The sequence below is a fragment of the Solea solea genome, chromosome 12 (genome assembly GCF_958295425.1).
Source record: "Solea solea chromosome 12, fSolSol10.1, whole genome shotgun sequence".
Taxonomy (NCBI): domain Eukaryota; kingdom Metazoa; phylum Chordata; class Actinopteri; order Pleuronectiformes; family Soleidae; genus Solea; species Solea solea.
In genome coordinates this window covers 20,721,091-20,742,516 of record NC_081145.1, presented here as the reverse complement: position 1 = coordinate 20,742,516, position 21,426 = coordinate 20,721,091, and the positions used below count along the sequence as shown (strand labels likewise).

The 21,426-nt window shown below is 40.7% G+C and overlaps 3 protein-coding genes and 1 long non-coding RNA gene across 8 annotated transcripts in view; 2 read left to right on the top strand and 2 right to left on the bottom strand.

The window, feature by feature from the left end:
- Positions 1-2,340: 2,340 nt before the first annotated feature.
- Positions 2,341-12,012, bottom strand: asb15a (ankyrin repeat and SOCS box containing 15a). Of its 2 annotated transcripts, none has more exons than XM_058644724.1 (10): positions 11,926-12,012; positions 10,843-10,968; positions 10,591-10,628; positions 9,948-10,079; positions 9,077-9,235; positions 8,726-8,971; positions 8,276-8,447; positions 7,178-7,706; positions 2,870-3,023; positions 2,341-2,789 (listed from the first exon to the last, which is right to left on the bottom strand). In XM_058644724.1, the coding sequence occupies exons 2-10, from the start codon at positions 10,962-10,964 to the stop codon at positions 2,632-2,634; spliced, it is 1,710 nt and encodes a 569-aa protein (XP_058500707.1). In that variant the 5' UTR covers positions 10,965-10,968; positions 11,926-12,012; the 3' UTR covers positions 2,341-2,631. The 2 variants fall into 2 exon arrangements, with proteins under 2 accessions (XP_058500707.1, XP_058500706.1); XM_058644723.1 differs by lacking the exon at positions 11,926-12,012 and adding an exon at positions 11,090-11,197.
- On the top strand, positions 8,889-13,661 carry LOC131469595 (uncharacterized). The gene is made up of 5 exons (XR_009241816.1): positions 8,889-9,017; positions 9,955-10,070; positions 10,899-10,982; positions 12,275-12,328; positions 13,534-13,661. It is a non-coding gene; the product is annotated as an uncharacterized LOC131469595 (long non-coding RNA).
- On the bottom strand, positions 13,214-19,158 carry LOC131469591 (ankyrin repeat and SOCS box protein 15-like). 2 transcript variants are annotated; one of them, XR_009241815.1, is made up of 10 exons: positions 18,524-19,158; positions 17,934-18,041; positions 17,794-17,846; positions 17,357-17,488; positions 16,372-16,533; positions 15,507-15,752; positions 15,213-15,384; positions 14,031-14,556; positions 13,801-13,899; positions 13,566-13,644 (listed from the first exon to the last, which is right to left on the bottom strand). XR_009241815.1 is itself a non-coding variant. In XM_058644721.1 (9 exons), the coding sequence occupies exons 1-9, from the start codon at positions 18,721-18,723 to the stop codon at positions 13,459-13,461; spliced, it is 1,785 nt and encodes a 594-aa protein (XP_058500704.1). In that variant the 5' UTR covers positions 18,724-19,158; the 3' UTR covers positions 13,214-13,458. The 2 variants fall into 2 exon arrangements, 1 of the variants encoding a protein (XP_058500704.1); XM_058644721.1 differs by lacking the exon at positions 13,801-13,899 and having other exon boundaries at positions 13,214-13,644.
- Positions 16,466-21,426, top strand: part of iqub (IQ motif and ubiquitin domain containing) — a 19,521-nt gene continuing 14,560 nt past the window's right edge. Inside the window, exons 1-3 of one of the 3 annotated variants that reach the window (XM_058644719.1) lie at positions 16,466-16,625; positions 17,365-17,451; positions 17,646-17,752. The gene's annotated coding sequence lies outside the window, so the exon portion shown is untranslated. The other 2 variants (XM_058644720.1, XM_058644718.1) reach the window with 2 other exon arrangements.

The window sequence follows — 21,426 nt, the reverse complement described above, 5'->3', positions numbered from 1 at the left end:
TGGTGACTCCTTGTTCATGTACTGGTCCCGTGCAGCTGTTTGTTGAGGATCCTGACGGAGAGAAAAGGCGGAGGGTCTGATTGTGCCGTCTTTTTTTAGGGTGTGTGGTGTTGGTAGTGAGGGGGTACGAGGGTGGGGACAGTGAGATAGGCTTACTGCAGGAATGTGAGCCCTCTGATTGGCCGGTGCTGAGAGGTCATCAGCAACTCATGCCTCAAAAAAAACCAAGAAAGCAAAACTCTGTGGGGAGACACCGGAGATGAAGCCTTATGTAACATGTGTGTGTGTGTGGGAGGGGGGGTTGTGGGGTCGTCGGGGAAACACTTGTTCTCCCTAAAGATGGTGGGATTATTATTACGTACAGTGCAGCTCTGGCTGGAGCCAGCAGGGATTGATGTTTACACAAGGACACAGCAGCTTCAAGTCAAGACAGACTGATTGCAAGACACTCTTGACTGGAGCTTTCAGACGGACATTTGGTGGAACAAGTCAAAGCAGATGCCAGAACAGTAACAAGTATGAGTGAGTGATCGAGGAAAACTCTCCCTGCATGTTCTGTTGCCTTCTCTCTCATGTGTTAGAACACTGTATGAAACACTTTAGACTTTAAAATACATTCAATCTAGATTTCAACAAGTCATTACTGTATGTTCTCCCTAAGGGACATTCTTATTTAAAGGAACATGCTGTGCATTTTAGCACAGTTGTGGAGACATTGTGTATGTTTAAACACAGTTACATTATGTGTGTTTTAATGCAGTTAAGGGGACATTATGTGTGTTTTAATTCAGCTAAAAAGACATTATGTGTGTTATAACGCAGCTAAAGGGACATTATGTGTGTTTTAATTCAGCTAAAAAGACATTATGTGTGTTATAACGCAGCTAAAGGGACATTATGTGTGTTAAAACACATTTAAAGGAACATGCTGTGCATTTTAACACAGATAAAGGGACATTCTGAGTGTTATAACACAATAAAGGCGACATTATGTGTGTTATAATATAACACAGAAAAGCGACATTATGTGTGCTATAACACAGTTAAAGGGACATTATGTGTGTTAAAACACATTTAAAGGAACACGCTGTGCATTTTAACACAGTTAAAGGGACATTCTGAGTGTTAGAACACAGTAAAAGCGACATTATGTGTGGTATAGTAAAGTTAAATGTCCAGTCTGTGTTATAACACTATAAAGTGACAGAATGTGTGTTATAACACAGTTAAAGTGTGTTATAAGACAGAGTATCAAAGTGTTGTGTCTAAAACTACCTGTGTGCACTGATTCATTCATGGTTACTGTTCTAACCTGGCATTCATCTTTATAAAGACAGGCAGTTTATGGATCTTGTTCTCAGCTGAGAACAAGGACGTGCGTCTATAACCTAAAGCTTTCTTCATTTCAAGGTAAACTTATCTAAAGTTTATAAAGTCCAGAGCATTTTCTTTCCCAGCTTCCCCAGCCGTGTGTTTATGTGGTTGTCAAGGCAACCACCACAGCTCCATAACAACCTGCGCATATCTGTCATGTCTATCACGCTGTGTCGTGTTACGTGTCTGAGGTGAAAAGACTGTGTGACATAACGCTCTCTCATCCTAAAGCTGCCGTTAATTTGAGCCTTGACCTGGATTATTGCATCAACAAGGGGAACAGGTTCAGTTATGAAAGAAAGGATCGATGTGGGGACTACGACCATGTTTTAACCCTGTTCAGGTAGAATTAGCTCTGATATGTGATAGGGGAGGGAATGATACGATACATGGTCCACGATACCAATAATATCACGATACCAGACAATCATATAGCGATACTTCATGATATCTGTCATATCGGGCGCTACTCAGTGTGGCAGCCCTCTGCTCCTAATTCTAGGATGGGTCAAATGCAGACGAATAATTTCCCTAAGGGGATTATTAAAAAAGTCTTAAATATCATGTGCAGGATTTCTCTATTTATTCACAACATGGAGAACAAAGTGCATGAAGTCTTTGTATTGAACGTGGATGGAGCATCTCTTAACGTAGCTTTCTCCATCATTATCCTGCTGTAAACTCCCTCTTCTTCAGCCAGGTAACTTCCACCCAAGTTTCATTTTAGACGCTTTTTCATTTGGCAAAACGGAAATCAGGGTACGACCAGATCTGGTTAGGAGTCACTAAGAAGACGTGATTATAGGGATTATGACGACAGTACTGACTTTACTGCACTAATAAATGCAGGTGAAGTTTGGTAGGACTTCAGACTTTAGATTTTGCTTTTTGAGTTGTGTCTGTTTTGTTTTTTAACATGAGAATTCAGTAAGCTGACGCACAGATGAAGAGACAGACACTGACCAATAACTAACTCTGGATTTTTATTCATGTCACACACATAATTCACACACAGTACAAACCAGGGCCTGTTTATTCCATCAAACTGCTAAAGGTGTTGGACCCAATTAATGGTAAAAGTAAAAAGTAAAATATTTCTTACAGTGTTTGCGCTCTATATTGTTTTAAAGTAGAAAAAAAAACTCTGTATATTTTTTTCTTTTAAATACAGGCCGAGGTACATGAACCAAAGAAGTAAAAAATAGACTTTAACACTAACTTTTAAGACTTTTGATGAGAGACATGTCCACGTCCCCTTCACTCTTCCCTGCAGATGATTCTGGAGTACAGGTCGTTCTCTTTGAACAGCAGGTAGTCCTTCAGCCTGGTGGGCAGCTGGGTGCGCGTCAGGTCACTGCAGCTCAGGTGTTTCCGAATCACAACTCTGCTCAGGTGAGACAGCGAGCGAGGGTTTCCTGAATCACAGTGGAAGGATCACAGTGTGACACCGGGGCAGCACGTGTCCGCCGCGGCGTCTGAATTTACTGTCACTCACGTATGGTCCAGTGAATGAAAGGCCACTCTCTCTGTGTCTCCAGGGTCTTTGTCAGTTTCCCGCAGAGAGAAACCTGACCGACGTATTCGAGGAGGACGAACACGACTCTGCCCACAACGTTCACCAGACACGAGAGGCTGACGAAGTCGCAGAACTGGACAACGGGAGAGATGAAGGGGTTCATGTGAGAAGGTGACAATTGGTTTGTTCTGTCGAGACCAGTGGTTCTCAAACTTTAGTACTGAGAAAATACACAGGAGGCAGATTTATTCTTAATAAGATCATTTACTCTCCCGTCATCCTCCTCTTACCCACATATATTCACACACTGGTAGAGAGAAATTAGATCAGGATGGAGTGAGAGATTAGTTGACTCTAATCATTATTAATTATTTATTCATTTGTTATTTGTTTCATTTTCTACGCACTCTGGTCAAAATTAAAACTAATGGAATTAATGTTGCTGTAATTGCGAGAAGGGTCTAGCTGCAGACCCGCAGACCACTCAACGAAACGCCCCTTTACTCAACGAAACGCCCCTTCACTCAACGAAACGCCCCTTTACTCAACGAAACGCCTCCTCACACTCAACGAAACACCCCCTCACACTACCCGACACTCTGATTGGCTCTCAAGAGACTGCGTCTGAAACGTGATGAAGTTTACGTTGACCGAGTATGAAGAGAGAACCCGAAAAAGTAACACGGTTAAAACACGGGAAAATAACGGAGGAAAAGGTAAGAATGGATAAAAAACACATTTTGATATTGAACACTGGATGAATAGTCATTATTTGTATCCATTATATCAATTAAGTGCGGTTTATTAACCAGTTATGTCTGCATGCTGTAACGATAGCGATTGTAACAGCAAGCAAGACGCAGCGATTTTCTCCCTTTTTTTCTTTTTTTTCCTTTTTTTCTTTTATTTATATGTACAGGTTATAACATTGACAATATAACATTGTCTCATTTTCAACCAAGAAACGTATAAGATAAACTATATGATCTCTATATATTAGTATTTATCTGTTTTTTAATCTTTAAATGACTCTGACAAGTTGCACACAGCTTTGCTCATTTGAAAACGTGTGACCTCAGTTCTACAATTGTTAAGATAAAAGATTTAATGATGAATAATATTTTTCATGTTTAGAAATTAGAAGTTCTGTTGAATCACAGTCAACAGTGTCATTTGATTTGATTTATTTCAGTTAGCCTGCATATATTTTAGGACAGGGAAAGTCTTAAAGGCAAATGCAGTCCAGTTCATTACTACTTGATTCTGGATTAAAAATGTTTCCATGTTAAAAATACAAAATACAATTTTAATTTACATTTTCTCTTATAGAGCAACACTACGTTCAGTGAAGGAGCAGGCCCTGAGCTGAGGAGATGCGACTCCGATCTGCACAAAAAAGGGGAGCTATGCAAAGCTTGTGTCCCATCTGCAGGGACACCAAAGGTCAATGGTGGAGTACGGTGGTAAGTCCTAAATTATCAAATATTTTTTCATTTCAACGCTGAAAGGCTTTAATTTCCCCATGAGCCTTATGTATTATTAAATGTGATGTTATTTCTGTTTGTCCTGACCATGGATAACTGTGACCATCAAACTATTCAACTCATCCATTTGAGTATCAGAAACTCAAAATAAGTAAAGTAAAGTAAACTAATGCTGGAGCCATTTCATCTATGTGTACTGTACTTCATGTGTGTAGAATCTTAAGTCAATGTGTATTTTATTTTCACTCTTGTTGAGAATTTAGATATTGAGAAAAAGTTTCAAGATTCCTGCATTTTTATAGATGCCCCTGATAATAATGATTGTTCTCAGAAGTAATGTAACAATTTGCCTCTCAGACCGGCTTATCTGTATATCCATTTAGGGCAGTGATGTTACTGTGGCCAAACAAGTTGCCAGCCAGGATGACACCTCTTATCAGAGGAAGTGCAAATAATCAGGGAAAGAAAATGTCTTATTCAAAGTTCTTAATCACATGTATTCAGTGTTGCATATTATGTGTAATTTAATTTTAGGAAAGGGCCCAACAAGCCCAACAGAAGCGACGCGAGGCATGTTGTCTGTTAACCAGTGTAATCACAGAGGATCAGGGCATGCTGCAACACCTTAAAGTGAGTGACAATGGCATTTAGTGTGGTGTTTGTGTATTTGTATATGAATACCCAAACTAAAATCCTAAACAATTTTTATAGAACATCATCACAGGCAACACGGTGTCTCCTTGGGCCAAGAAACAGGACAGGGTCATCCTTCTTTTTGAAGATGATGAACAAGTGGACAAAGTCATGCACTTCTTGTCTGAAGTACTCGAACGTACTGAGACAGACAAGAGGTTTGCAGATCCAGTGGCATTCGTAATGGATGTACTTTTGCCAGAGGTGAGATCTCAGACACTGACACTGATTTGTAGACTACATGTTTTATGTGACTGCATATGTCTGTCTCCTTTTAACACATGGTCACTGTCTAACACCATCTTAAACAACAGTATACGCCCTCGGAGCTGTTCACTCCATCTCCCTGGACAAAGCCAAGGAGATGTACATGCGTGGCACAGAGTTTGACTCAAGGTAAGCCTTATTATGTATTTGAGTGTCTTTAACGACTTCATTATTTTGCTATATCATTTTGTCTTGTCAGCGAGATAACCCAGCTTGGGGAACAGCTTCAGAGCCACATTTCCTCAAAAGCGAGGCAGAACCTGGATAGCTTCCTGAGCAATTACAAGAAAGCCTTGGAGTGTGAGGAATTCCTCAGGCGCCTGTAATCCCTGGGTAGTAAATGTGTCTGCTGGATAGTCTGTTGTGTATAAAATAAAGAAAATATATCATTCATCACTTGTATTCATTACATTGATTTGAAAGTTATACAACTTTCTGTGCAGAATCAAGGGTTTCAGTGCATTTGTTTTACTTTCATCAAAAGACCTACTGATGTCCAACTGGCTGGGTTTGATTCAGATACCAATGTTTCACATATCTTCCTGGAAATAGGTAACATCTCCTTAATGACATACTCAGCAGATCTTGTCTACTTAACTTCTGTCTACCACCACCACCTGGACCACACCAGCACAGAATTTTAGGAGGGTTTCTTTCAGGTTAAAAACCTGATCAAGTAGACTTTTATTAGTTCTAATTGTTGTTCTGTCCAGTTGAACAACATGTCAAACTACAGACTAATAAGACATTCAATAAATGTAGGCCTATATTAAACACACCTTTTTGTAACATACAGGTTGCCATGATGTTGGAAGTTTGCAAAAACAAATGAAATTATTCAAAGTGTGTGTTCAAAGTGGAATTTGTGATATTATATTGTATAAACGTGATATTATATTGTATAAAGGTGATAATTATATTGTATAAACGTGATAATTATATCACATAAACGTGATATTATATTGTATAAAGGTGATAATTATATTGTATAAACGTGATAATTATATCACATAAACGTGATATTATATTGTATAAACGTGATAATTATATCACAAAAACGTGATACTATATTGTGTAAACGTGATGTTCAAAGAACTTTTCCAATCGGCATTTATATATTTTAGCAGTTTGGCTATAACATTTCATACTTTACAAAGTGACATTAATTGTTCACAAATTTCACAGAAAGTACATTTCTGTGTTCATAAAAGTCAACACGAGTATTTATTCTTCTCTATTCCTGTCGCACACCGGGATAGAAGTCTCTTGTCAACAAGTGTCTGTGAAATACGCGTGTGTAAATAAAGTTTCAATAAAAGAAGACGTTATCACGTTAGTAAACGTCATCACGTTAGTAAACGTCATCACGTTTCAGACGCAGTCTCTTGAGAGCCAATCAGAGTGTCGTGTAGTGTGAAGGGGCGTTTCGTTGAGTAAAGGGGCGTTTCGTTGAGTGAAGGGGCGTTTCGTTGAGTAAAGGGGCGTTTCGTTGAGTGGTCTGCGGGTCTGCAGCTGGACCTACTTGGTAATTGCCACTGCAGCCTCTTAGAGGTCACCAGCATAAGTGTAGTGTTGATTATAGCCAAGTGGAAGGCAATTGGGCATGTCACCGGAGGGTCGCTGGTTCAAATCCCAGGAAAAGGTGCCCCTGAGCAAGGTACCCAACCCCAGGGAACACAGATAATTGCTGCCCACTGCTCCTCCACCCTGTTTGTGCGTGCTCACTACTGGTGTGTAAAAAATGATATATATATATTTATTTAAAATTCCCAATCCCAAAGCTGACTAAATTGGGAATTTTAAAATTCAGTACTTGCAACAACGACATCATTTTCTCACTCACAGCAACTTTTTGCTGCTGATGCTGTGAGTCCTCATCCCAGCCGTCGTCATGGTTACAGCAGAAGCATTTCTCCGCGTCATAGCCGTTGTTGAGCAGCAGCCTCATCATCACCTCATCTTTCAGGCAGTACTGCAGCGCCGTGGGAAACACCGTGTCATTCACCACCGTGAAGTAACAGTTCACGTCCGCCTTGGCCGCGATCAGCAGCTTCACGATCTCGTAGCGTCCCGACCTAACCGCCACCAGGAGGCAGCGCAGTAGGTCCAGGTCAGGTTCGGCCCCCGACTTCAGCAGTATCTCGGTACAGGTCCTGTCCCCGTTGGAGACGGTGAAGAACAGCGGGGTTCTCCTCATGTCGCCATAGTTTTCGGAGATGTGAGGGGCCAACAGCGCGTTGACGTCGAAACCTTTCTGCAGCAGCAGCTCCAGGCAGTGGGCGTGGCCTCCATCAGCAGCAGAGTGGACGGGGCTGTGTCCGCACAACCGCAGGGCCCGCCGCGTGGTGATCGGAATCAAGATCCTCAAAGCTCTGTGGGGAAAAAAGTCATAGAATATTGTAGGAAAGTGGTTCACAAGTAGCACCTGAGAAAATATTGAGCTCTTGAAGTAACACCCTTATCGTGTTAAAATACAGTGGTGTAAATATGTCGAACAAAGATAATTCATCACCCTCCTCTAACTTTAATTATTTATTGGCATATTTAGTATTTAAAGTAATCTAATAATTATTCCACCAGAGGAAGCTTGCGTACCACTGGTGGTACACTCTCCACAGTTTGAGAACCATGGTTGTAGAAGATACACACTAACAAAAAAACCATGATTAATCATTTTTCTTATTGCAATGTTATTGTTATTTAAAATAACAATATATTGCACAATAACACTGCAGAAAAAAGACATGAAGGTGCTGTATTGACTCATGTTGGGAGGTCTTTGAGTTCATTGTGGTTCTGGGGTAAAAAACAGTTCCAGAAACCTTTGCCAAAGGTAAAAGAACTTCAGTATAATATTCAAATGATGACATGATGTAGACACACTGTTAGACCTCTGATGATAATCCACCCAGGTTTCAAAAACAAACGTTCTCTCACTCACAGGAGGTGTCCTTCGTACGCTGCTCTGTGAATGGGCAGCTGGGAGCTCAAATTGAAGATGTTGGGATTCGCTCCGTGCTGCAGCAGGATGTCGATACAGTCCGGATTCCCTGAACCTGCGGCATCGTACAGGACGCTGTCCCCGTTAGGCGCCTGAGCGTTTACATCAGCACCTTAATGGGAGAAAACTGAATTATTTATATTAGGAAATGGCAACATTCTGGATGTCTAACTTTGTGGTCATACATCTGCAGCTAGAAAACACAGGTGTTCTGCTTCAGGCACAAGGACTTACTCAAAGGATATATATATATATATATATATATATGTACATATATAGTAAATATATAGATATACAGTATATATATATCTATATATATATAGATATATATATATATATCTATATATATATAAAAGACTGATAGTTAAAAGAGTTAAAAGAACGGTTCACCATGTTTGATGAGGAGCTCCAGGACTTCAGGGTGACTATATTCTGCAGCGATGCCCAGGGGGGTCACTCCATACTGGTCTGTCTCTGAAACCTGTCCTCCGTTCTGCAGAAGGAGCTCCATGATGTGGACGCAGCCTGACCTGGACGCCTCGTGCATGGCCGTCCACTTCTTCAAACACACCTGCTCCACAAGAGCTCCTCCAGCGATCAGACAGGAAACCATCTCATAAGATCTGACTCCAACTGCTGCAGGGAGGACACGAGGAGGAGGAGGAGGAGGAGGGGACGGATGGTGAGGATGAAGTGTTTTGTGAAGGACCAAATGCAGGTGTTATCAGACCATGCTCTCACCTAAGAGCAGAGGAGACTCATTCTTGCTGTTGGTGGTGTGAGGAGAGGCTCCATGCTCCAGAAGCATTGTCACATTTTCCAGAAAACTGGATTTCACTGCTAAAGTCAGGAAGGTCTCGCCCTCCGCTGTTTTCTCCTCCAGAGTCAGACTGAAAGACGCTGAAACACCAAACGGCAAAAGTTGAACTTCACATCACTGAATTCAGCCAAACATTTCATATGAACAGCTTTGAAGCCTCCAGTATTCTAATTCCATAATTCTATTCTAAAGCCATGTTGAGGTAACTGAATTATACCCTCTGGATGCTTCCAACTGTCAATCACATTGAATTCCCATTCCCACCCATATCTGCCATGATTTATTGTCCTTTTTTTCCTCTAAAAATGTCGATATTTTTTATAAAAATGACATAATGTGCTGATTGAGACCACTAACTCACACATTATTATAGTTTTAGTGTTAGTTTGAGTTTTTTGTAATATGGAGTATTTAAAAAAATAAATAAATAAATATTAGGACAATGATGAACAACCATCCCTGAATAACAGTCTACAAGAAAATGTGCACCATTGTGCTGAGGTTGGATGCAGTTAGTGTGAAAGGTAAAAATCAAATAGCCAACAGACTAAAGACACACATGAACATAACAACATGAATAATAACAACAATAATAATAATAATGATGATGATGATGATGATGAATAACCCTCATTGAACTATAGTGAACTATAATAACCTTGTTATAGAGACACAGTAGAGAGAGAGATTGTCCTGCAGGGCAAAGAAAACACAATAACAAAAGCAAAAATCACATTGTGCTGCCATCTAGTGTTTGAAAACATAAAACTCTCTCTTCAACTCTTTACTCACCATACAGCACCGTCTCCAGAACAGACACCAGAGGTTGAACAACTGCTCTGTGCAGAGGATACCAGCCCTGATCGTCCACCTGACTGAAGGCTGCCGGGAAATCACAGAGCTCCTGCAGAGCCGGTAAGTCACCTGTGAACAGTAAAGAGCTTTAACTTTGTCTCATAGTGAGGATTTGAAGCTTGGTCATTTGAACATGTAGTTACTGACTTCTTTTTGGGTCGAAAGCCTTTGATGAACAGATACACCGTTGCTTATAATCCTTCAGTTTAACACTAGGTAGAGATGCTTTACTGTATATATGCTCAAAACCTATGAGTTCAGTGTTCAACCTTGGAGTTTGTCTGATCATTCTGGGATGTAAAACCCCGTTCCCAAATATCAGTCAAATATAAATATCTTTATTCTCATTATACTCGGGTAGAAAGAAATTGTGGGAGCCTTCTCTCCATTTAAAGATAAATATGTAGATCTATAGAAAAATAGCATGTAAATAAAAACAGAAACGACAGCAGAAAAATTACTGTAAAGAATATATAGGAAATTTCTGCAGACAAAATAGGTTTATTTAGTGTTTGGGTTAAATATCGTCTCTCACACAATGACATTTTAACAGAGATGTAGATGTGTGTGCGAAGCGTACCTCGCTCAATGGCGCTCACAAGTTTCAGCACTTCAATCCTAAAAGTGCAAAACATGGGAAAGCATTTTAGCACAGTGCTGCACAGAAGAATAAATAAAAGACACAATAGCTCACAAGAGGCGATAAGATGCATCTAAAACAACCAAACTAAATAAAACTAAAATAAACTAAATAAAAACAAATTATTATTCTTTTTGAAATGCATGACATCAGACATCAGTGACATCAGTGATTTGGACGGTGGAGCTGTACCTGCCTGATTCTGTCATGTGCTCTCTCTGACATGACTCCTGAATGATCATCTGCAGGTCGTAGGCCAGAAGGTCATCTTCATCCGTGTCCTCGGCTGCATCCGTGTCCTCGGCTGCATCCATCCCCCTGACATCGCACAGGTACAGTCAAACCACACACTGTATAATTCCTGCGTGAAAGATCTACAGTAATGATCTGCTGAAGCTGCTGTTGCTGAAATTGGTGTTAAATAGCTCCACGGTCTTACAGCTGTAGTGTTTGCTCACAGTCGGACAGGAAATCCAGGAGAAACGTTTCCATCGATCAAGAGCCAGACTAAGATACAGATTCGGTTCAGTTTGATAGCACTTACATGTGTTTCATTATGGAGGTGCAGACAGAACACGGTGTCACGCTGATAGAACGGCATGCTATTTATGTAGCTGTCGCAGCGGTCACCCTCCGACCTGCACGGCTCGTGCTGGGAAACTTAGTGTAAGATTAAGCCGGATCACGGGTTTATACTATTCCAAAAGTGCTCTGAGGTGAGCTGAACTGCACTGGGAACTGCTAACATACAGCTGTATTTGTTGATCCTGCTAGTCTTCTTCGTTTTAGAACTTAACTCACTGTACAAATAAAAGGAAAAACCTCTATTGAAAATGTGAGTACTGTCAGATAAAGGTGTTCAAATGCAAGGGATATTCTGTCTGAAATATATCATCACTGCAGTTTTTCTATTCGTGCATTAATTACATGCAAGCAGCACCCACAGCTGGAAAAATGAAAAGTATGACTTTTTGTACATGGCCAGAGTACTTCATATTCGTAGTAATAGTACTTCCCTACAGGGATGGATGTGAACCGATCATGTTCAGTTTTGTTGGTCGTAAACTTAAAGGCGTACACTTTTTTTTCTGCTTCCTTCCTCCCTCCAGGTTTTTTTTTGATCTATTTCCAGGACTCTTTGACCCCTGACCTCCTTATACCTGATCAGATCTAATACCTGGTGAATCAGAATCGAACCATTTTAGAGCTTTGTGCAAAATACACAATGAATGAATGAATGACAGCATACAGAGTCCAATTACTGAACAGTCTTACCTGATAAATGTGTCAGAGTTGAAGTCAGAGGAAGAAGAAAAAGCAACAACGGCAGCAAAGTGTTTGTGTCATGGCTGCACTGCCTCCCCCAGCCTATCCCCCCCCCACCACACACACACACACACACACACACACACACACACACACACGAACGACCATGCTATTTTAAGGCGTCACCTGTTCCAGTTTATTTAACATGCAGGCCGTTCCACTGCACCTAATGGAGTGTAATATCACTCTGCACACATTTTCCACAGCTCAGGCTAAAGCGTAACGAGATGTAGTCAGTTGTGTGAATATTTATTGTGTTGTTATGATTCGTCTGATGGCTGCAATGTTTTCAATACAGAGCTCAGTCGGCGTGCTGCCGCTGCTGCTGCTGCTGCTGCTGCTGAAGAGGGAGGTGAGTGACGGCTCTGACCTTTAAACTCTGCACATGGTCGGTCACACTATTTGTTGCATTCCAGTACGAACAGCTTTGGGGTAAAAAGAAGACGAGAGGTGTTCACTTTGTGTCACAGTTTTAATCGTGGAACTGTGATGCAGAAAAAGTGCATTTTATATACTGTACAAAACTGACTCAAACACAAGGAAATACAGGTTTCAGACACTTCCGCATTGGCTTCCTTATTCATTTAGGATTTGCCGACAAGTTGAAAAATAAAAAATAGATAACATCAATATTTCAGGTCCTCTCACCTTACCTGATATTACATTGGATTATGTTTCCTTTTCCATTGTCTTTATCGTTATTATAATTTATTATCATTATTGGTTGCTATCTCCTCCTAATTTTTATTTTATTTTTTCAAATATTAATTTGGTCAAAATAAAACATCCTAAAAGGTCATTTAATCTTTGCACTTTGCATTACGGTAATTCCGCTACGGTTTGTGCTATCGGAAAAATTTCAACGGTTTCTGAAAGCTGAGAAGTTGCACATCAAACACTTACTTAGTTATTACGGTAATTTCAGAGAGGAAAGTGTTGGAAAAACACCTGTACATAGTTTCAATTTTTGGCCTGTTTTTTTGGATATTGAGACAAATAAAATAAATAATAAACCTTTTGTTTTTTTAAATTGTTAAAACAGTATTTTAACATGCGGTGAATTGTAAACTTCCACATATTGGAAATTATTCTGGAATAATTTCAAAAGACGAGATCTTTACACGCTGCATTCATGGGCCTGGCTGTAGAGATCCAGTTCCTTGTACATTATGAAGCTCTTCAGTCCCGGAGGAAAAACGTGCGAGGTCATGATTTCAGGATTACTGAGTCTCTTCAGGGTCAAACACCTCCTGACCTCCAGTCTGCAGAGATGCTTGAGGGAGCGAGGACTGTCTGGAGAGCAAGGTTTCAGAACATCACTTTAGTTTATTCATCAATCACACGACTGAGAGGATCAAGCAGAATAGGTACACCAGTGCCCCCTACAGGGTGCAGTGTACATTGTAGCTGCAGAGCAAGTGATGGAGAGATCAAACAACTTCCACATCATTATCTCTTCAAGTAACTGAAGCAGTAATGAGGCTAAAATACTGCAGTGTGATGAATAAACTCACTGAGGATTTCACAAATGTCTGGCCACTCTCTCTGTCTCTCCAGGATGCGTCTGAGTTTGGAGCAAATGTTGACATGGCTGACATAGTCCAGCAGAATCAGCACCGCGCTCCCGGACAGATGCATGAGGCAGCAGAGACTCATGAACTCGCAGAACTGAAAAGACATGAGCGTGATGAGTTGTTATTGACAGGTTATGGTTTATGTTGCAGCGAGTACAAACATGTTTGCTGCTGTTTGACACAACCAGGTTAGTCTCCACCCCCCACCCCCCCGTTTGATAGTGATACTAAACATGATACTAAAACGGACCTGTATGCAGATAAGTTATAGAAGCAGCAGTTCTCTGCACTGTCCTCTCATTGGTCCTTTGAACCCACAGATTTAGTTGTTGAGGCCGTAAACAGCACCCTGAGGGAGGCACAAGTACTATTCTCACTCTTAAAATCCTGTCCCCTGGACCGTAAACAGACAGATCTAATGTGAATCATCTTATCAAGCTCTCCAGCAGAAAGAAAGAAAAAAAAACCTGTGTCACTCACAGGGATTTTCCCCTCCACGTCATCGATGGCATCAAAACCGCTGTCATGGTGACAGCGAAAGCACGTGTCCACCCTGTAGCCGTTGTTGAGCAGCAGCCTCATCATCACCTCGTCCTTCAGACAGTACTGCAACGCTGTGGGAAACACCGTGTCGCTCACCACCGTGAAGTAGCAGTTCACGTCTGCTTTGGCCGCCAGCAGCAGCTTCACGATCTCGTAGCGGCCGGACCGGACAGCCACTAAGAGGCAGGACAATGGATCCAGGTCTGTCTTTGCTCCGGCTGACAGCAGGATCCTGGTGCAGTCCACGTCGCCATTGGAGACAGCGAAATACAAAGCGCTCCTCCTCATGTCCCGGTAGTTTTCCGAGTTTCTGGTGTTCATGCGGTAGTTGACGTCGAAGCCGTGGGCCAGCAGGAGCTGCAGGCAGCGCCTCTGTCCTCCGTCTGCTGCAGAGTGGACTGGACTCTGACCGGCTTCTTTAATGGCTTTTCTTGTGGTCAGAGGTATCAGCATCTTCAGGGCACTGTGGGAGCAGAAAAAGTCGGTTGACTTGAGCAATAAGATCTTTAAAGAGCATTTAACTGCATCATAGACAGTTTATTTCAGGAGGAGCTTGCGTTATCTCTCCTGAAATTGTCCTTACATGCCGATAACTTGAATAAATTAAAACATCTGACAACAAAAACAAAACATTGTGTGTCTTTGAAGGCTGCAGGGTTGTAAACATCTCAACTAGTCATTGGATTTATCATGCTCTTGTGATGTGGAGTAAAAGCTACCTTTGCTGGTTTCTCAACTGTCATACACCGTTAAAATGGCCTGATTTTGCTTGACTGCGCTAACCTACACTAAGTGCCATCCATTCATCCATCTTCTACCACTTTATCCTCCACATGAGGGTCACTAGGTTGGCCAATCCCTGCTGACATAGGGGGAAAGGTGGAGTTCACCCTGGACAGGTCGCCAGTCCATAAAAGGGCCACATAGAGACAAACAACCATCCACTCCAGAGTGTCCAGTTGTTTTTGGACTGTGGGAGGAAACTGGCGAACCTGGGGGAAACCCACACACGTGCTGGGAGAACGGGCAAACTCCATGCAGAAAGGCCCTTGTTCCGACTGGGTCACAAACGCCGGGTTTTCTTGCTGACCACTACACCAACCAACTCAAGGAGCTCACTCATAATGTCCGGCATAAGCCGCCTTGTGGATGGCCAGGTGTCCGGTGATGCTGGGCAGGTTTGGGTCGGCCCCGTTGTCCAGCAGCAGCTGAATGCACGCCGTGTTTCCCGACCCCGCTGCATCCAGGAGGACACTTTCCCCGTTCATGGCCTGAGAGTTCACTCTGCTACCTGAGCAGAGAAGACAGATGAGACAAGAGTGGACACGTCACACTGGAAAATGGAGAGTGGTAGAGAGAAAGTTACTGAAAGTTTTGATCTCATTTAGACACCTGCAGTAAAAAGGTACTGACCACAGTTCAGCAGAATCTCAGTGATGTGGAAGTGTCCGTGCTCTGCAGCCACAGCGAGCGGCGTCACCCCCGTCACATCCTTCTGGTTCACTCGCCCACCGTTCCTCAGCAGCAGCATGAGGATGTCAACGTTGCCGACTTTGGCCGCCTCGTGCATTGCTGTCCACCTCTTTCGACAAACCTGCTCTACCCACGCGCCGTGAGCCACCAGAGTGGATGTCATCTCGCAAGAGCCGACCCTCACGGCTGCAGGGTGAGCAGAAAACATGCTTTCTTTCGCTTTTATTTCATCTCACTTTTGGTGTGAGTGTCTGAGCTAAATTTGAGGGATACTTCAGGGTTGGTTTTTTTGTGTGTGGTTGTATGAGGCTCGCTTGCTGCTTTATCTCACTGTAGATGGTGAGGACATGGGGGCTGCTGGGTTACTGCAGCCTTGTTTGTTAAGTTTGTGTTACATAAGTGAATCGTTGTGATGTAATATTGAAGATTTTGCTTTTGTGTGAGGGGAATGAGTGCATTACAATGCAAAACAAATGTCAGTTTTCAGTCAGAAAAAGCAGTCTAAGGGCAACATTAAATAGTAAACTCATTCTTAAGCTATTGTTGACATGGACATGGCAACTCATATTAGTTGAGCCTTTTGTTAAGTGGCTGAAATCTATTTTTATCCACTTTTCAAAAGGAGACATGCTCTGCGTCTACCTTATACAACCACACATTAAAAAACTTGGAACTAGCTCCATGCAGGACAAAATGTGTGTGTGTGTGTGTGTCAGTCGTGACAATCCCTGCACCTTGTTCACCCATTCCCCACTTTTTGTTTTTGTTTGAAATAACAGTGGTTGATCTCCATCAACAGGATTACCCAGCAGCAGCGGTGACTCATTCTTGCTGTTGGTGTTATGCGGCGAGGCCCCGCGCTCCAGCAGGGTCTTCACGTTCGGTGCCATTTCGGCTTTAACTGCCAGTGTCAGCGGTGTGTCTCCGCCCACAGCTGTCCTCTCCTCCAGGCTGAGCTCCTGAGCTGCTGCCACCAACAAACCAAACACACACAAGCGAGGTCAACATGTGCGCTCTTGGACTGCATGTCGAGGACTAACAGCTGTGTGAACCTGACAGGTAAGCCAGTAAGTCATGACCTGCGGGGGAATGAACAGGGAGTCAGGAAGTGAGATCACAGCTTATTTAAGGCTGATTGTGTCTCTTGTGGATTCATTTGATTTCAGACAGCCATTATTTTTCTCTTAATGCCACCAGTCTTCTCATCTTAGCTGAGTTCAACCTGATTTGGCCTTTATTTCATCTTTGCTATATATATACATACATATCTATATATATGTGTATATATATATATATATATATATATACATACATATCTATATATGTATACATATATAATATATATATACATATGTATATATCTATATATATATATATATAGATATATATATATATTATATATGTATACATATATATGTATGTATGTATATATATATATATATACATATATATATATATATATGTATGTATGTGTATGTACTGTATATAAATATCAACCACAGGAGAACCTTTGGGGGGAACCTTCAGAGAACGCTCCCGCAACCAAAAGACAACGTTCCCAAATTGTTAGCTGGGTAAGACCTGCTATTAACGTGTATTTGAGAGACTAGGTCACATGTGGACGACGCCAGGTTCAACACCTGGCATTAACATTTGTGTTAATGCCTGTGACCACCTTTGATCGTATTTCAGTTGCAACCTTGGATTTTCCTTTGTAACATTTACACATTCGTGAAGAAACACTGAAGGATGTATTAAATCTGAGCCTTCTACTGCACAAATGTACTTACATCTCAAGACAGTCTCCAGAACCTCTAACACCGGCTGCGATGCCGCTCGGTGGAGGGGAAGCCAGCCCCGACTGTCCACCTCCCTGAAGGCGAAGGTATGTCTCAGCATCTCCCTGAGCACTGACACCTCACCTGAAGAAGCCAGAAACAAACATCCAGACGTGTGGGACAGTGCTCCCTACCTCTACCTTTCCCTCTCTCTCTGCAACTCTCAACCACTCTTTTCCTTTCTCTCACATCTTCTCTCTGTTTATGTTTGTCTCTGTGTGTGTGTGTGTTGGCCTGCCAGCCACCTGATGCTTGGCAATGCTCACGTACAGCTGCTGACCATGAGGCCATAGCTGCCGGACTCAGAGGAGAGCCAACAGAGCGGACACAAAGACAAAAATCTCTTTGGTGATGTCAAATGTTTTTCTCGTGTGTTCTCCGGGGGTTACCTTGCTCAATGGCAGCCAGGACTCTCAGATTTTCATCTGTCACTGCTGCTAGACTAAGATTCAGGAGCAGAGGAAGCACAGGAGAGTCAGCTTGTGGGTTTTTGATACATGTTTTTTTTTTTTTGATGTGTCTTCCATACCTGGCTGCAGATTTTAAAAAGGCATCCTGGCAGGAGTCTTGGATACTCAGCTGGATGTTGTAGTCATTGAGCTCCTCTTCGCTATATTCTTCATAAGTGTTCATCACTCTGCAGGAAGAAAACACTTCATTACGACTGATTTATAAATCAGTTGATCTATATGTCAAAAAATTCAAGAGCTTTTTTGTCCACAATAACATCAGCCAGAGCCACAAGTTTTATTTATCAACAGCAGAATAAGATTAAAAAAAAAAAAAACGTGCAAGCATGCGTCTCAGGAAAGAGTCTCCGAGTAATAATCAATGAACAAACCTCATAACCTTTGCATAAAATCCTCTTTTTCTAATACATTATATTAAATGACATAGTTTTTTCATGAGACAATAGTAATACAAAAATTAAACAAGTCAAAATAAATGATAAACTAATTAAAACACACAAAAAAAAACACAAATACATACCAATAATGACCTTTTTGTGTCAGAAAAGGGACTGAAATCCCACTTCTTCAACAAACATCCAACCACAAATGTATGTTTTAAATCAAATAATCTGAATGTCGTTGCAGATAAAGCTTAAAACCTTCTCACCTGTGAGGTATGTTAGCAGCTCTCAGTGATGGCTCAGACTTTTCTGGTGTTTTTATAATGAGGTGTGTCCTGTTCTCAGATGCCTGGCAGTCCCACCCGCAGGAAACAAATAGCGAGGGGGGACATGTGGGCTGACACCTGGTCTTAAATATAACTGGGTTACGTGCACTATTGTGTGAGATAAGCCAGGTCTTTGACATGTTTGGCGGGAATCCCACATTGAAGATCCGACAAGCCTCTGAGGCTTAAACCACGGACTCGGCCAACAAAATCAACAACGATTGTTTCGTGGGAGCAAAAAATTCAATTGGGTCTATTTTCTTTCCTCAACTGCTTTGTCTTAGAAATATGAGCTGATGGGTTTCTTGTTAAATGGTGGCAGAGTTAGAGCAGGAGCTGAGAACTGTCCAGGAGAACTGGACAGGAGGACGACAGCAGAAGTCTGTGCCATCTCTGTAATCCACAGTTTAAATCTTCCTCTATGAGGCAACAGTTTTGTAACAGTTGACTCACTGACTTTGCACGACCTCCTCTGGTCCTTTTTTTTTTAGCTTACCTGTGTCTTGCTCCCTTTTGTTTCCTAATAATGAGATACTAAATCATAATGATGAGATACGTAGTCATAATAATGACATACTAAGTCATAATAATGACATACTTAGTTATAATATTGACATACTTAGTCATAATAATGAGATACTAAATCATAATGAGATACTTAGTCATAATAATGACATACTAAGTCATAATAATGAGATACTTGGTCATAATAATGACATACTAAGTCATAATAATGACATACTTAGTTATAATATTGACATACTTAGTCATAATAATGAGATACTAAATCATAATAATGACATACTTAGTCATAATAATGAGATACTAAATCATAATAATGAGATACTTAGTCATAATAATTACATACTAAGTCATAATAATGAGATACTAAGTCATAATAATGACATACTTAGTTATAATATTGACATACTTAGTCATAATAATGAGATACTAAATCATAATAATGAGATACTTAGTCATAATAATTACATACTAAGTCATAATAATGAGATACTAAATCATAATAATGAGATACTTAGTCATAATAATTACATACTAAGTCATAATAATGAGATACTAAGTCATAATAATGACATACTTAGTCATAATAATGAGATACTAAATCATAATAATGACATACTTAGTCATAATAATGACATACTGTCATAATAATGACATACTAAGTCATAATAATGACATACTTAGTTATAATATTGACATACTTAGTCATAATAATGAGATACTAAATCATAATAATGACATACTTAGTCATAATAATGAGATACTAAATCATAATAATGAGATACTTAGTCATAATAATTACATACTAAGTCATAATAATGACATACTTAGTCATAATAATGAGATACTAAATCATAATAATGACATACTTAGTCATAATAATGAGATACTCAGTCATAATAATGACATACTTAGTCATAATAATGAGATACTAAATCATAATAATGAGATACTAAGTCATAATAATTACATACTAAGTCATAATAATGAGATACTAAGTCATAATAATGACATACTTAGTCATAATAATGAGATACTAAATCATAATAATGAGATACTTAGTCATAATAATTACATACTAAGTCATAATAATGAGATACTTAGTCATAATAATGACATACTTAGTCATAATGAGTGCCTGCAACTGTATTTAACAGTAGGCTTTTCTTTAAACAACATAATTCATTTAAGCTTAGAATGTAAAACTTATAACTAGAATAGTCTCTTGTCTGTCATCGGCAGCTGATGTTTGACTGTTTCCACCCTACAATGAAATTGTTATAGTCTCATTTGTTTTACTTTTTCTATTTTTTCAGCATCTCCCTCTCAGCGGACGATACTTATATTGGATCATATGCTGTTATATTATAAATCATATCATATCATATATCATGTTGCGTCGCTTCCTGTCCCATTGTACTGTGGTACCACCAAGGAGTCATGGTTCGGCAAGGCACAGAACCTGCACAGACTACTTGTGAAGTCAATCAAACATTATCAATCACACACATAGCAGTCGTCCGCCTTGTCTGAACGAGATCCCGTGGAACTGCAAACATGACGAGCAGAGTCCACCAGGTTTACACAGGGGCCCTGTCCTGCTGTGCTGCTGGCTGTGTGATCTCTGGGAATCCAGCAGATGTCCATTGATAGATTAGTGGAGATTTACAGGGGCCACCGAGTCGCCTACTCTGGCTCCAACTGAAATAGCAGCACACAGCTCACCATAAAGCTCCTATACTGTCCCTCGCCATTGGGTGGCTTTAAAATGACTAAAATAAAACATCTCTGATGCAGCCACTGTTTAAAGGTATTAGTGGAAAGTGTGTCTCCCTAATTTGCAGTTTATTTGAAACAAAGAACGTCCCCCTTTTTCCAAGAAGGAAACAATTGATGACAAACCATTGCAATCCACTTCATCAGTGCAATTCGGTGCTTGGTATTTTTACTGCCATTTCTGCAATGCCTCGTTTAAGTCGGCGAGATTCCAAGAGCTGCACAGCATATTTGATGAATGAATCAAAAATCTAATTTATTTTATTTCTATTGTGCCAAATCACAACATACATTGCACAGTAAGGCCTTACGGTGTTATAGAGAGAAAAAGAAACCCAACAGTTGTCACAATGACAATGGTCTAGTAGTGAGCTAGATTAAATGTATAAACCTAAATATGAGTGTAATATGTCTTCTTTAACTATTACATCCCAGTCCTACAATACTAAGAGAAGAGCCCATTATTATATGTTGTAGTTCTGCCTCCTTTTCTTTTCTCCTTTGTTTTTACTAACACACCCAGATCTTCTGGGAACATTACCTTT